Source organism: Falco punctatus (assembly GCF_963210335.1).
Source record: "Falco punctatus genome assembly, chromosome: 5".
Taxonomy (NCBI): Eukaryota; Metazoa; Chordata; class Aves; order Falconiformes; family Falconidae; genus Falco; species Falco punctatus.
This window is the reverse complement of record NC_137584.1, coordinates 29,402,781-29,414,819: the sequence shown is the minus strand read 5'-3', so window position 1 is coordinate 29,414,819 and position 12,039 is coordinate 29,402,781. Positions and strand designations below refer to the sequence as shown.

Here is a 12,039-nt window from a genome sequence, read left to right as displayed (position 1 = left end):
TGGATAAATGTTGAAACACTAGGGTTTCTGGTATTAGAAAAAGCAGAATTAAGGGAGGACTTAATGGTATATAGGCATGAAGTACCAGCCAAGGTCAGTCTGTGCCTCGTAAGGGAGGAGTATACAGATATGTAAATAAAGACAACAGATTTAAAATAACTTTTGTACCTCGCATTTCTTGAGGTTCTCATCCATATTTGCATTGGTAACAATATAGTCCAGCAGTAGGAAATGTAGAGTCTTCATTGTCTACTACTTCTAGAAGATGCATGGACTATACAGATTTGAAACTAAACTAGCACTCTTTTCTAATCTAAGCTAAATAGAGATGGGGCTCAGAGTCAAGAGTTAGCCTGAGATTATCTATACAGTTTCAGTTTGTATGCATCGTGGCATGAGTTTGGATCAGGCCAGCTGTTTCTTCATCACACAGTGCTTGGGTGTGGTTTGAGGTACAGCATGAGTGTAACGGATGGTGTGGATGATGCTGTCTCTGGAGTGGGAAGAATTCCTTCATATGATTTGAGTTGTGCCATGTTAACTTGCCATCAGGACTATAGGGGCAGGTTCTGGCCTATTTTATTTACTACTAGTTAGCCTAGTAATTCCTCCCTGCGGGGTTTTGCAGGACTGAGATGTTTGTCTAAGTTTCAGAAAGAAACAACGTGCTTATTCAGTTGGCAAACAACAACAACAAAAAAAGCACAGAAGTCGTTGGTGTCATTATTGGAATGCTGCCATGCGTCAGGACATTCATGTGCTTAGTACCTATGAACATACTGATGTCTGCGTGGCACTGTACCTGGAAGAAGTTAACTGTCAGAAGTATAGGTGTTAATTCTGGTGCAGCAGAACACTGAGATGGCTATACTGCTTCTGGTTGCAGAGTCACTTTCAGGATGTCGCATATACTCTTGTGAATATTCATTTAATATTTATTAATAAAGCTTTTTGCTGTGGCTAATGAGAATGATGAAGCACTAGTCGATTCTGTCTTTTTAATAGAAATGGTTTGAATGAGTTGTGATAAACTTGTCTGTGAACTTGAAAAAAATCACTGTAAGACAAAGACAAATTGAGGAGATTGTCAGCTTCTGTATGTTTCAGTGCTTTCTATTTTCTTTTCAGATTGTCTTCTTGCAGTGTGGTAGATTTGTGGAGTTTCATTCGCAACATGGCCATTACTACAAGACAAGAATACCAAAATTTGGTAGAGATTTCTCTTATCACTATCCATCATGTGACCTATATTTTGTAGGAGCAAGGTATTGATCAAGTGTATTACTTTGTTTCACTTTTTTAGCAACGTCTTCCAGGAATAAAATGAACAATGAAATACCAGAAAAGTTAAAAATTGGAAGAAATGGCAGTTCCTTTCAATTTAATAACTGAGACTCTTTGTGAAGAGTAGAAAATATGGGAAGACTAATATAAATTCAGTTGCTTGTACTGTTTTAATACTTTTTTTCCCTTTGATTCTTAAACTGGGTACATTATATGTTAGCAAATTTGTTACAAAAAAATCTCAATTCAGTGTACTGTTTTAGAAAGTGATTAGCATCTAAGTGAGGGAAGTTAAGTAACTTTTTCTATCCTGGTTGGTGTTTTGTTGCTGTTAAAATGTGAGTCAAATCACATATAATTAGTTGAGTTTGTGAGAAATCATAGTAAAAATAAAATGAGGTCTTCAGGATTTCATGCAAAGTAAGTAGCAATTTAAGATGTCACATAAATCATAGGAAACTGAAAGATCCTAAAAAAGGAATTAATGCTTCTTTTCCCTGGAAAAAGAATAATTGGTAGGATATTGCAGTGTAATAAATATCTTTGGTGAACATGCACATTTTTCGCTGTATTTTTAACACTGAAGGACAGATTTGTCTTAGTTTTTAGGTTGTGAAACCTGAAAATTTTATATTTAAAAATTCCTGTTGACAGCCTGATTTTACTATAACTTCTCTAAATTTGCAGCAGTATTTTTCAGTATTTGTAAACGAAAAGAGTAATTTTGAATTTTTCCATTGTAGTTCTGAAGTATACAGGCTGAATCTGGAACAAGGAAGGTTTCTGAACTCCCTGCAAACTGACGCTTCGTAAGTGATCTGTAATGCATGACGTCTATCTGTCGTCTTTCCACCAGGTGGAAGCAAACGACTAGCATGCTCACCATCAGTACTGTATCTGAATGCTGCCCAAACATATTGTAGTGTTAAAAAGGAACATATGCCGAGCCTGAGCCTCATTTTATGTTCTGTAATTCTTTGTTCTAGTTTTTATGTTTTAATTGAGTTTTCTTTTGTGGATATTTTAAAATTACTTAATATGGACTTGTAATAGGTATTATATAACTTGATCTTAAGAGCTTTTCATTAAAACTTTGCCATTATTGCTCAATTTAGCCATCATATAGAGATCTACCCACAGGGTATGTACTTTCCCAGACATGTCTTTGTCCTTCTGCTCTTGGAGTAGCCCAAACAGAATTTTTATATCTCCAGCATGTGTCTGATTCTTTTGAAAACCCTACCAGAGCAGGAGCTGGGCTGCTTTAATGTGGGGAGAAGCAGATGAGAAGAACAGACTCACCTCGATAAAATGTCTAGTTGGTGGGCAACAGCTGGTGTTCAGTGGGTAGGATAGCTTAATGGACAAAGCAGTATTTGGGAAGGCACAATACAGAAACTGAGCAGCAGGAAAAAAATAAAAAAGGTGGGAAAATCCTGGAGTGGAAGAGCTAAAGGTGTAGTGTAAAATCTGAATTACAGAGGTGAGACTTGAAGTTGGGAAAAGTTGTGAGGTGGGGGAGTTGGATGAGTTACAGAATTAGAGGTGGAGGGCTTTGAATGGAAGAAGTTGGAGAGTACTGGGAAGAGTGGTGTGTAAGGGCAAATATTTATACTTTGGAAGAACTGTTGGAGAAATACAGGGCTCTGTTGAGAAATATGGTACTTGAGTGAGGGAGGGGAAGACAGGCCATTCATCAGAGTATGTGGTAGATGTAAGCTTGAGAACATAAGTATTTGGGAAGACCTTTTGCCATAATTGAGTTGTTTAAGAATATAATGGAACAGAGCAATATGGCAAGGCTTGGTGGTAGGTGTGGGCAGAGAAATGCAGAAGCATTCAGGTTGGAGAGAACCTCAGGGCCCAGCTTCCTGCTGAAGACGTAATCACACTGAATTCTGATGAGTTTTCCCAGGGGGTCTTAAAAACTCCAAGGATGGAAATTCCACGTCTTCTGTGGGCAACCTGTTCCAGTGCTTAATTATTTGCATAGCATTAAAATACTTCCCTTGCATCTGGTTGGAACCTTACCTGTTTCAAGTAACCAGCGCTGCCTCTGATGGCTCCAAATTTTTGGTCAGCCTCTCAAGAGTATAGGAGGGTGCTATTAAAGCAACCAGTCCCTCCCTAGGGCCAGCTTTTGCTTTTCCAGGCTGAGCATTAGGGTACATGATTACAGGAATCTTTTTAGTTGTGTTAAATTATTCTGAGGTCATTAAACTTACTCTTTTTTTCTGTTTTAGAGAGAGTAATGTCTGTGGCATAAATCCTGTACACTTCTTGTTCGCTATGGGGACGGCTGAGGTAAATGTTTGCATTCCTTATATAAAAAGGGCAGTATTGTGTGTTTCTTTTCTTATCCTCAGGCAAACTAATATAAAAAGAAATCATGACAGGAACTTAATTAATCAATTTGATCTCATTTGCTAAGTATAGATCCATTAAATAAGGTGACTTTTTAGAGAATAGCGCAAATACAATTTCTGAGCTACCTTGGTTGCTGAGATGCTTAAGATTTAGCAGGTAGGAGAGAAAATAATGTTACCTTGCTATGCAGTACAGCTGTCTGTAGAAATTAGCTAGCATGTGTACCCTATTATCTTCAGAAATTTAGTGTTAGTGATTTTGATTGAGGTCACGTTTTTTAAAAATACCAGTGAAATATGTGGAGCTTGTATGCTATTAGAACAATTCATGTCAACTTGGGGAACTTGGTTAATTTTTCATAGATTAATTCATAATTTTCTTTAAACACTTTCAGAGTACCAGACTTCTGTTAGATAAGCTTGAAATAATTTTTTTTTTTAAACTGTTTAGGGTAAAGTGGAATGCTGGGATCCTAGAACTAGAAATCGAGTTGGTGTGTTGGACTGTGCTTTAAGCAGTGTGACAGCAGATGCAGAGTGAGTAAAGGCTACCTTTCAAAGTGTGTTCTTCTGTTTCTTTCAGAAGTTTTGCATTTAGGAACAGATCCCACTTTGCGTTAAAATGGCCTGCCCAAGGTCTGGTCTTGTTGCTGGTGTGAATAAAGGGTTTTCTTAGTCATAAAGGAGTCTCTTAGTTACTGATCTGAGTACTAGTGGCTACTTCTCTATACAACCACAAGTTGTGGATGTAAACAATGCAGCTTTTTGAAGTAGTATTTCTGAGTGATATCTGTAAATTAATTTTAATTAATTAGCTACTTTTAACATTTCAAAATTATTTGCAGCCTTTATTGAAAGAATGTCTAACTATAAGCATCATGCTTTGCAGGATAGATGGTTTACCATCTGTTTCAGCCCTGAAGTTTGATGGAGCTTTGAATATGGCTGTTGGAACAACTACTGGGCAGGTAGGCTTAACTTCATCTACAGCAGTTCTTAGGAGTTCTTGCAATTGCCGGTCCAAGTATATCATACATTGAGTGCACTTATTGTAATGTTAATATCTATTAACACAAATTTTTATTAAGAGTGTAAATTATATGTATAGAGAAGTAATAGTCATTCTTAAACTGCAAATTAATTTTGTCAAATGGTCTTGCTCTTTAGAACACTATAGGGACCACTTAAAGTCATCACAACCTACATACTAGATAACTTCCAATTCTGTAGTTTCCTTATGACTTCAGTCAAGTATGCGGGGATGTTGCTGCTTTTTGAGACTATCAGTACCATCTCAATGCAACATACGCTCTCAGTTATCTTGATGGTGGCCAAAGAAGCAGAAGTGATTGTCTTTCAACTATTGTTTTTACTATCTTATCTTTCTATAAAGCAGCACTTATATTCATTTATTCATTGTTGCCATCATATTTATAAAATGATGGTGGGGGTTGGGGGGTTCTGCCTTCATCAGTCTTTTCATGGGTTTGGAAAACTAGCCTGTCAAGAGCAAGTATGTATGTAAGAGTTGTATTTACAATAATGTTAGCATACGTACCAGGCAAGTTTTATTGGAGATTATACTTTTTTATTAAACAAACCAGTAATATTTTTTCCCCCAAAATTATTAGTATTCACACTTTGTGTATGAAAGATTCAAGCAAGGTCTCTTAAGTTCCATAGGAAACTTTGGAGATAAAAATGCAGGTTTCTGGAAGACAGGGCCTGTATTTTCTACCTTCTTTAACATAAAAAATTACATTCTGTGGGGTTTCATTGAGTGGAAGTGTTACTGAATGTGGAAGGGGGTCTGAAAATTCAAATCCTGTGAGAACAGCACAAGGACCTGAAAGTGAAATATTAGTAATTAAAAAATGCTAACAGCCTTTAAAATGGCTCATTTTCCCAATAGGAATAAAAAATACTTTAGAAGCTCTTAAATTTGCTCTTAATTTTTCTAGGCTGAAGCATGCTGAGGTTAAAATATACTGCCAGATTAAACTAGGCTCACTTAATAAACTATTTTCAGAAATTAAAATGATTTCTTTTATGTAAATTCTGTCCGTGTATTTCAGTAAAACATCTCAAGTTTAGTTAAGTCTTCAGTGAAGATCTGATGTGCATGACTTCCTCTTAGCATTACAATATTGTAAATTTAATCCCTTTCATTCTTCAAGGTTTTATTATATGATCTCCGGTCTAGTAATCCATTAATAGTCAAAGATCACCACTATGGCCTGCCTATTAAGTCAATTCAGTTTCAGCATCAGTTGGATTTAATTATCTCTGCAGACTCTCGAATCATAAAAATGTGGAACAAAGATACGGTAAGTGTTTTTTTGTTGCTGCATTCAAATTTTCTAATTTTTACTTCCTTTTTGTTATGTTTTTTTCATGCAGCTTGAATAACAAAGCTGAAATTCAGTGTAGGAAGTTGAATTTTTAATATGTCCTAATTTACATAACACTTTGTCCAGTCTGACTAAATAAACCAGCATCTGGGAAGTTATTCAACCGCCTGTTAGGTAAAAGATACAATGTCAGTTATTTTTTTTTAGCTGTTTGTACATGTCTGCCTCAGATGCTCCTTTCAATAGAAGTGTTTAAACATGAAAGGTACTACCTTAGCCATTGCCCTGGTTTGTGTATTTCTCACAGTATGCTTGAATACATCCATTTGCAAATTTTCATCAGAGAAAAAATGGTCATTCCAATTCCCTGCCTAAAGCAGGGCTAACTTGAAAGGTAGGTCAGTTAGTTTATGACCTATTAAAATCAGGTGCTTCCTATTTTCACAGAAACCTATTTGGAGATTGAAGCAGATACTATGCCTAGATCCAAATAACAATGTGTATTATGCTGTAATGGGTTATGTTGCAGTAGGCAATGGCTTATCCCTGCCTTTTGCACCTTTGTGTGAAATGGAAATCTCTAATTTTCGTAACACTTCCTTTCATTACATTATACAGTTCTTTTTCTTATCTTTCTGTCAGTGAAGCTTGCACAAAATGTTACCCCATAGGTTCATAGTAATACTGCTGTAACTTGGTTTGGTTTGAGGGACTAACTTTAGTCATTGTATTCCTTCTAAAAAACGTGCACCATCTATACTTTTCTAGCTTTATAGTGAAACATACCAAGAGCAGTTGTAGTAGTTCAGAGGCCCTTTTTTCTGACTATTTCAGGCAGTCATTTCTCTATTGTTTTGCTTCTTCATAAACTTTCAACAGCCTCTTTTATTTTTTCTGTGATCGCAAGCGGTTTTTTGCAAGCTCCTCTGCAGTTATTTTTTATTGTTTAAAAGAACAAATACATTATTGGTTATTATTTAAAACATCTGCAGTGGCTGCTCTCCATTTTTCCTAGGTGTATATATATTTCCCTCATTGAGAGTGAAACACTGTAAGGTTTGTCAGGTGGCCTCTGCAGTGGGAAAAGGGAGGGTTTCTTACTGCTGGAAGGCAAAGATAGCTTTGGACTCTTTCCTAGAGTATGTTCCAGCTGGCTCCACCTCTCCCAGATGTTGGTTCCTGACTATCTCTGGCTGGGAACCAACTGCAGAGGCAGACTGTGGGGTGGAGAGCATATGGCTTTGATACCAGAATAGCCCCATGCTGAGACGTGCCTTGGGGTGGGGAGCATGAGGCTTTTGTCTGGTAAGACCGGGGTGGGGGAGGACTCTTATTAATCATCGGGGAGAGACCAGAGGTGGGTGGGGTAACAGCATGTAACTGGGAGGGAAAGGAAGGGCCCAGAAAGGTAGGTGGGATTGCTGCAGGGAAAGAAAGAAGAGGAATAGGATCAAAATTTGCTCTGTTCCTGTCCCTCATTTAGAACAGTGTAGGCATGTACTCTCATGCTTTGGATTCTGTGGCCCAGTTCTTAGAGACTCTTCCTTTACTGGCTGTCTTGTGTGTTGGCTTATAAGAGCACCTGTATTTTGTCTGGGTTTTTCAGACTCTGTTCCAATTCTTATTTTCTTCAGAATGTTGTTTCCTGCTTTTACCTCTTTCTTAAATAACCTTTATAACTTCAGTTCTGATCTAAGCTAGATACCACTGGATGCTTTTACTACTTTTATATTTAGACCTCTTTAATACTGAGTTTATAAATTATAAATAAAGTGCTGAGATATATTTCCTTTCATGTAGATGTGAGCAAGGTGGAGGAACCAAGCTCCAGAAAAAAGTTCTACTTCCAATCCATCATTTCAGCTAATGGTACTTACAAAAATTGAATTTGGTAGTTTTAAATAATTTTGAGTTGAACAAACTGAGGGTTACACTGCCAATGTGCCCAGAACCTATGGACCTTACCCCCCACCTTTTGCATAAAATAAAGTAAATCTAGCACATATATTTTCAACGCAGAAGTGAGTTGAAAAGTTAGAGGTGCCACTGTACATTGCTGTGTCTTCAATAAATAGTAGGCTATGCTTCCTTCTAAGAGATCAGATCAGAGGCAAAATACAACATTGAGTTCTTTGTGTTGTGTTCAGATCCTTTAATAACATTTTATTAATGTTATTACACATATCTATAACATTATATAAAAATATATACATAAACAGCAAAATCTGTTCCATCTTTATTCCATCTATTTCTTAGATTCTATAATGGCTATTCTTAATGTTTAGATTTCCTAAATTTAATTATATTGTTTGGAGTTCTTTATGTTTTCTTCCTGTAATTTCAGGGGAAGATATTTACTTCAATGGAGCCAGAACACGATATCAATGATGTCTGCCTGTATCCAAACTCAGGTAGGTTAGATATATTAATGCCTTAACACAAGCTTTCCCTCATTGAACTTAACCCAAGCTGTGGTCTTGTTTTTTCTGTTTAGGTGATATAAGGAGGAAAGTAGAGTTAACTTGTGACAGAGTTAGGAGTAAATGGTTACTTGTCAGTTAGTGTCATTGTTTCCTCTGCATCTGTATTAAATCGGAGCCTCTCTGCAGTTAGAAGTTGCTGTGCTGTCAGTTGAGTGACTGACCTCTTTTGCTCTTTCAAATAGCTGAAGTGTTTCATTTCATAAGAATAGGAATTTTGGCCTTTTGTCTCAGCTAAGTCCCAGATGAATTGGAGCTTGCTTTCTAGAACTAGGAAAAATTTCTTTACAGCAAGTTTACATGTTTTTACAAGTGTTTACAACTATGTGGTCTGTCCGTGTTTTAGATACAGCATTTACTGTGCCCTCCCTTAGACTGAGGACTTTGGTTTTAAGTGTAGGTTCTGTAGTGCACAGATTTGCATGCTCTTTGTGACTGTTTTCAAATTTGTCATTTCCTATAACGTTATGTTCAGAGGTCAAAACCAAGGGTCGCTTTTAACCAAAGTTTCCAGATCCTACCTTACAAGTAAGATACTTTACAAGATGGTGGTTGTGTGTGCACGTGTGCTTTGGCTGTACCTTAGATTGCAACTGGCTTTAATCTTCCCTGCTTGATCTGAGTTGCTTAGTTCTTTACTATGTGACGCCTTTTTCCTTTTTAGAAAGCAGTACTGAAGAAGATGTAATAAAACTAGGGCCACTAGAATGGCACAGGGCAAAATTCTTGAACCAGAGAATGCCTGTGTTGCAAACTTTGCTGCTATTTTAATTTTGGAGAAAGTTAGCAGTGAAGACAGAGCGACTTGGACTTTGCTTCATACTAGCAGCTCAAATTCAAGATTGTAGATAAGCGAGTTTGAGATTTTTAACGAGTTAAAACTTATCTTGTCTTTTCTGCCAGCTTCAGTTAAGAATGTGTCTTTTTTTGTCTTTTTTTTTTTTTTTGGTCTTTTTTTTTTCCCTGTAAGATGAGCACTTAAATACTGATTCCTGCTGAGATGGTAGGCATTTTTGACCTTATGCAGCAGCAAAACTGCAGTGGTCTGCAGGACCTCGCTGATGAAAATATTAACTTGCTTCTCAGGTTTAGCCCCCTCTGAAACAGAATTCCAATACTTAGGAATTGGGCTAGGTTTTTCTGAGCCCTCAGAAAGACATTGATAGCGTTTTAATCTATGTTCCATATATTTGTTTTCGCCAGATCAATGTGCCAGAAATAATGCAAGCAAAGTATTGAAGCTTGCCAAAACAAGGACTTTATGGCATGGCACTGAGGGTACATCTCATGTGCCCTGGTTGTGTGTATGAATTCATTTAGGTGTATTTGAGAATAACTGTGTGGTAACACTGTGGACTGTGCAACATGGAGGTGGACAAACCTGATCTGCTCTTATCCATAGTGGTTACAGAGAGAGATAATTGGAATGAATTGTCTTTAGTATTTCATTGAGGTTTTGTCTTTGAGCTTATTGATTTGATCCAAAAGAGAATCCAGGAGTGAATTAACATCCATGCAGCATTGATGATGAAGGGCTCATGACAGGGAGTGAAACAGAAGCATGCTATTTGACAATGTAGAATCTTAGCGTAACTTAGGTTGGAAGGGAGCTTTGGGTGTCACGTATTTCCTGCTCAAAGCAGGGCCAAACTTGAGGTTAATCCAGCTTTGAAGTCTGATCAGGTTGCTCAGGTCATAAGCAGTCAAGTTTGAATACCTACGGGGGTGGACATCACTCAGCTGTGGATGCTGTATAGCCTCGGGTGTGTAGACGTGCCTCAAGTACTTTTGCAGAAATTATTTTCATGGAACTGAAGGAAGAATCTTGCAGCACAAAGATTTGAATGCATCTCCCCAGTGTTGCTTATTGGATATTGCCTTTTCAGGTGTCTGTGATCTAGATAGTGTGTTCCAGTCCTGTGTCTCATGTCATCTCATCTCGAGTCAGTTCTGCTTTTCTTCTTATCATTTCTTTACTATGTCTGGAGAGGGGCAGGTTAATGTCTTTTGGTAAGAACTGTTGTGGGATGAAAACCAGGTTGTATTTTATCATTATATGGAGGCAGGCGGGGAATCCTAGAACATGCTGCAGTGGAAGTTAAGAGGTTTAAGGTAGGAGTGATGCATTGCATGTTCGTCATAAATACTGTTGCTCCAGAGTTTAAGATACCTAGCACCACCTCATGCTCATTGAGAATCTAAATAATAATAATAATTGAACATCTGAAAATAAGGAAATACTTTCGGTAATATGAGCTTGCAGTTGTGGAAATCTGCAAATAAAATATCATTTAAGTACCAGTATGGCTATGGCTCAGTGCTCTCATTGGTGCCCCTCAGCATACTCAGGGCATCCTGGATGTTCATGAAGCCAGCACAGCTGAGGAAACCCAAGAGATTTTTGCCTAGCTTGTGTTTTAACATTTCATGAGAAACTGCTGCTCAGAAAGCCCATACCTTAATGTCACCCTTATGAAATAGTTTTAACACTTCATTGTCACAATTACAAAATACAAATAAAGAATTGGAAAAGAGAAACTACACTGTAACATAAAATATTCTGAAATAGTGACTGCATCAGTGGATAAGGGAATAGCTACGAATTTCAACTATGTGGACCTCTGTAAGATCTTTTGACACAATCCTCCACAACATCCTTCTCTTTAAATTGGAGAGATGGATTTGATGCGTGAACTGTTCAGTGGAGGAACTGGTTAGATGATTGCATTCAGAGGGTAGTGGTCAACAGGTGGAGATCAGTGACAAGTGGTGTTCCTCAGGGGTTCATATTGGGACCAATACTGTTTGATATCTTCAGCAATGACATAGTGAGATTGAATGCACGCTTTGCAAGTTTGCAGGTGGCACCAAGCTGAGTGGTGTGGCTGGCACACCTGAGGGATGGGATGCCATCCAGAGGGACCCGGGTAAGCTTGAGAAGGGGGTCCATGTGAACCTGATGAAGTTCAGCAAGGCCAAGTACCAGGTGCTGCACCAGGGTTGGTACAATCCCCAGCATCTACATAGGTTGGGGGATGAAGGGATTGAGAGCAGCCCTGCAGAGAAGGACTTGGGGGTACTGGTGGATGAGAAGCTGGCCGTGACCTGGCGATGTGCGCTCACAGCCCAGGAAGCCAGCTGTGCCCTGGGCTGCACAAGAAGCAGCGTGGGCAGCAGGGCGAGGGAGGGCATTCCGCCCCTCCACTCCGCTCCGGTGAGACCCCCCTGCAGCGCCGGGTCCAGCTCTGGGGCCCTCGGCACAGGGGAGACATGGACCTGTCGGAGCGGGTCCGGAGGAGGCCACAGACATGGTCAGGGGGCTGGAGCAGCTCTCCTGTGAGCACAGGCTGAGGGAGTTGGGGCTGCTCGGCCTGGAGAAGAGAAGGCTGCGGGGAGACCTTGCAGCGGCCTTTCGGCACTTAAAGGGGGCCTATAAGAAAGACTGGGACAGACTTTTTACCAGGGCTTGTTGAGCTAGGAATAGGGGTAATGGTTTTAAACTGAAAGAGGGTAGATTTAGACTAAATATAAGAAAGAAATGTTTTACAATGTGGGTGG

At 38.7% G+C, this 12,039-nt stretch overlaps 1 protein-coding gene across 1 annotated transcript in view; it reads left to right on the top strand.

The window, feature by feature from the left end:
- NOL10 (nucleolar protein 10) overlaps nucleotides 1-12,039 on the top strand; it is a 53,343-nt gene that overhangs the window by 7,267 nt on the left and 34,037 nt on the right. The window contains exons 6-12 of the mRNA XM_080387858.1: nucleotides 1,129-1,265; nucleotides 2,028-2,093; nucleotides 3,528-3,588; nucleotides 4,102-4,187; nucleotides 4,540-4,618; nucleotides 5,828-5,977; nucleotides 8,346-8,412. Of these exons, the coding sequence (XP_080243984.1) occupies nucleotides 1,129-1,265; nucleotides 2,028-2,093; nucleotides 3,528-3,588; nucleotides 4,102-4,187; nucleotides 4,540-4,618; nucleotides 5,828-5,977; nucleotides 8,346-8,412 (646 nt within the window). The remainder of the gene's footprint in view (nucleotides 1-1,128; nucleotides 1,266-2,027; nucleotides 2,094-3,527; nucleotides 3,589-4,101; nucleotides 4,188-4,539; nucleotides 4,619-5,827; nucleotides 5,978-8,345; nucleotides 8,413-12,039) is intronic.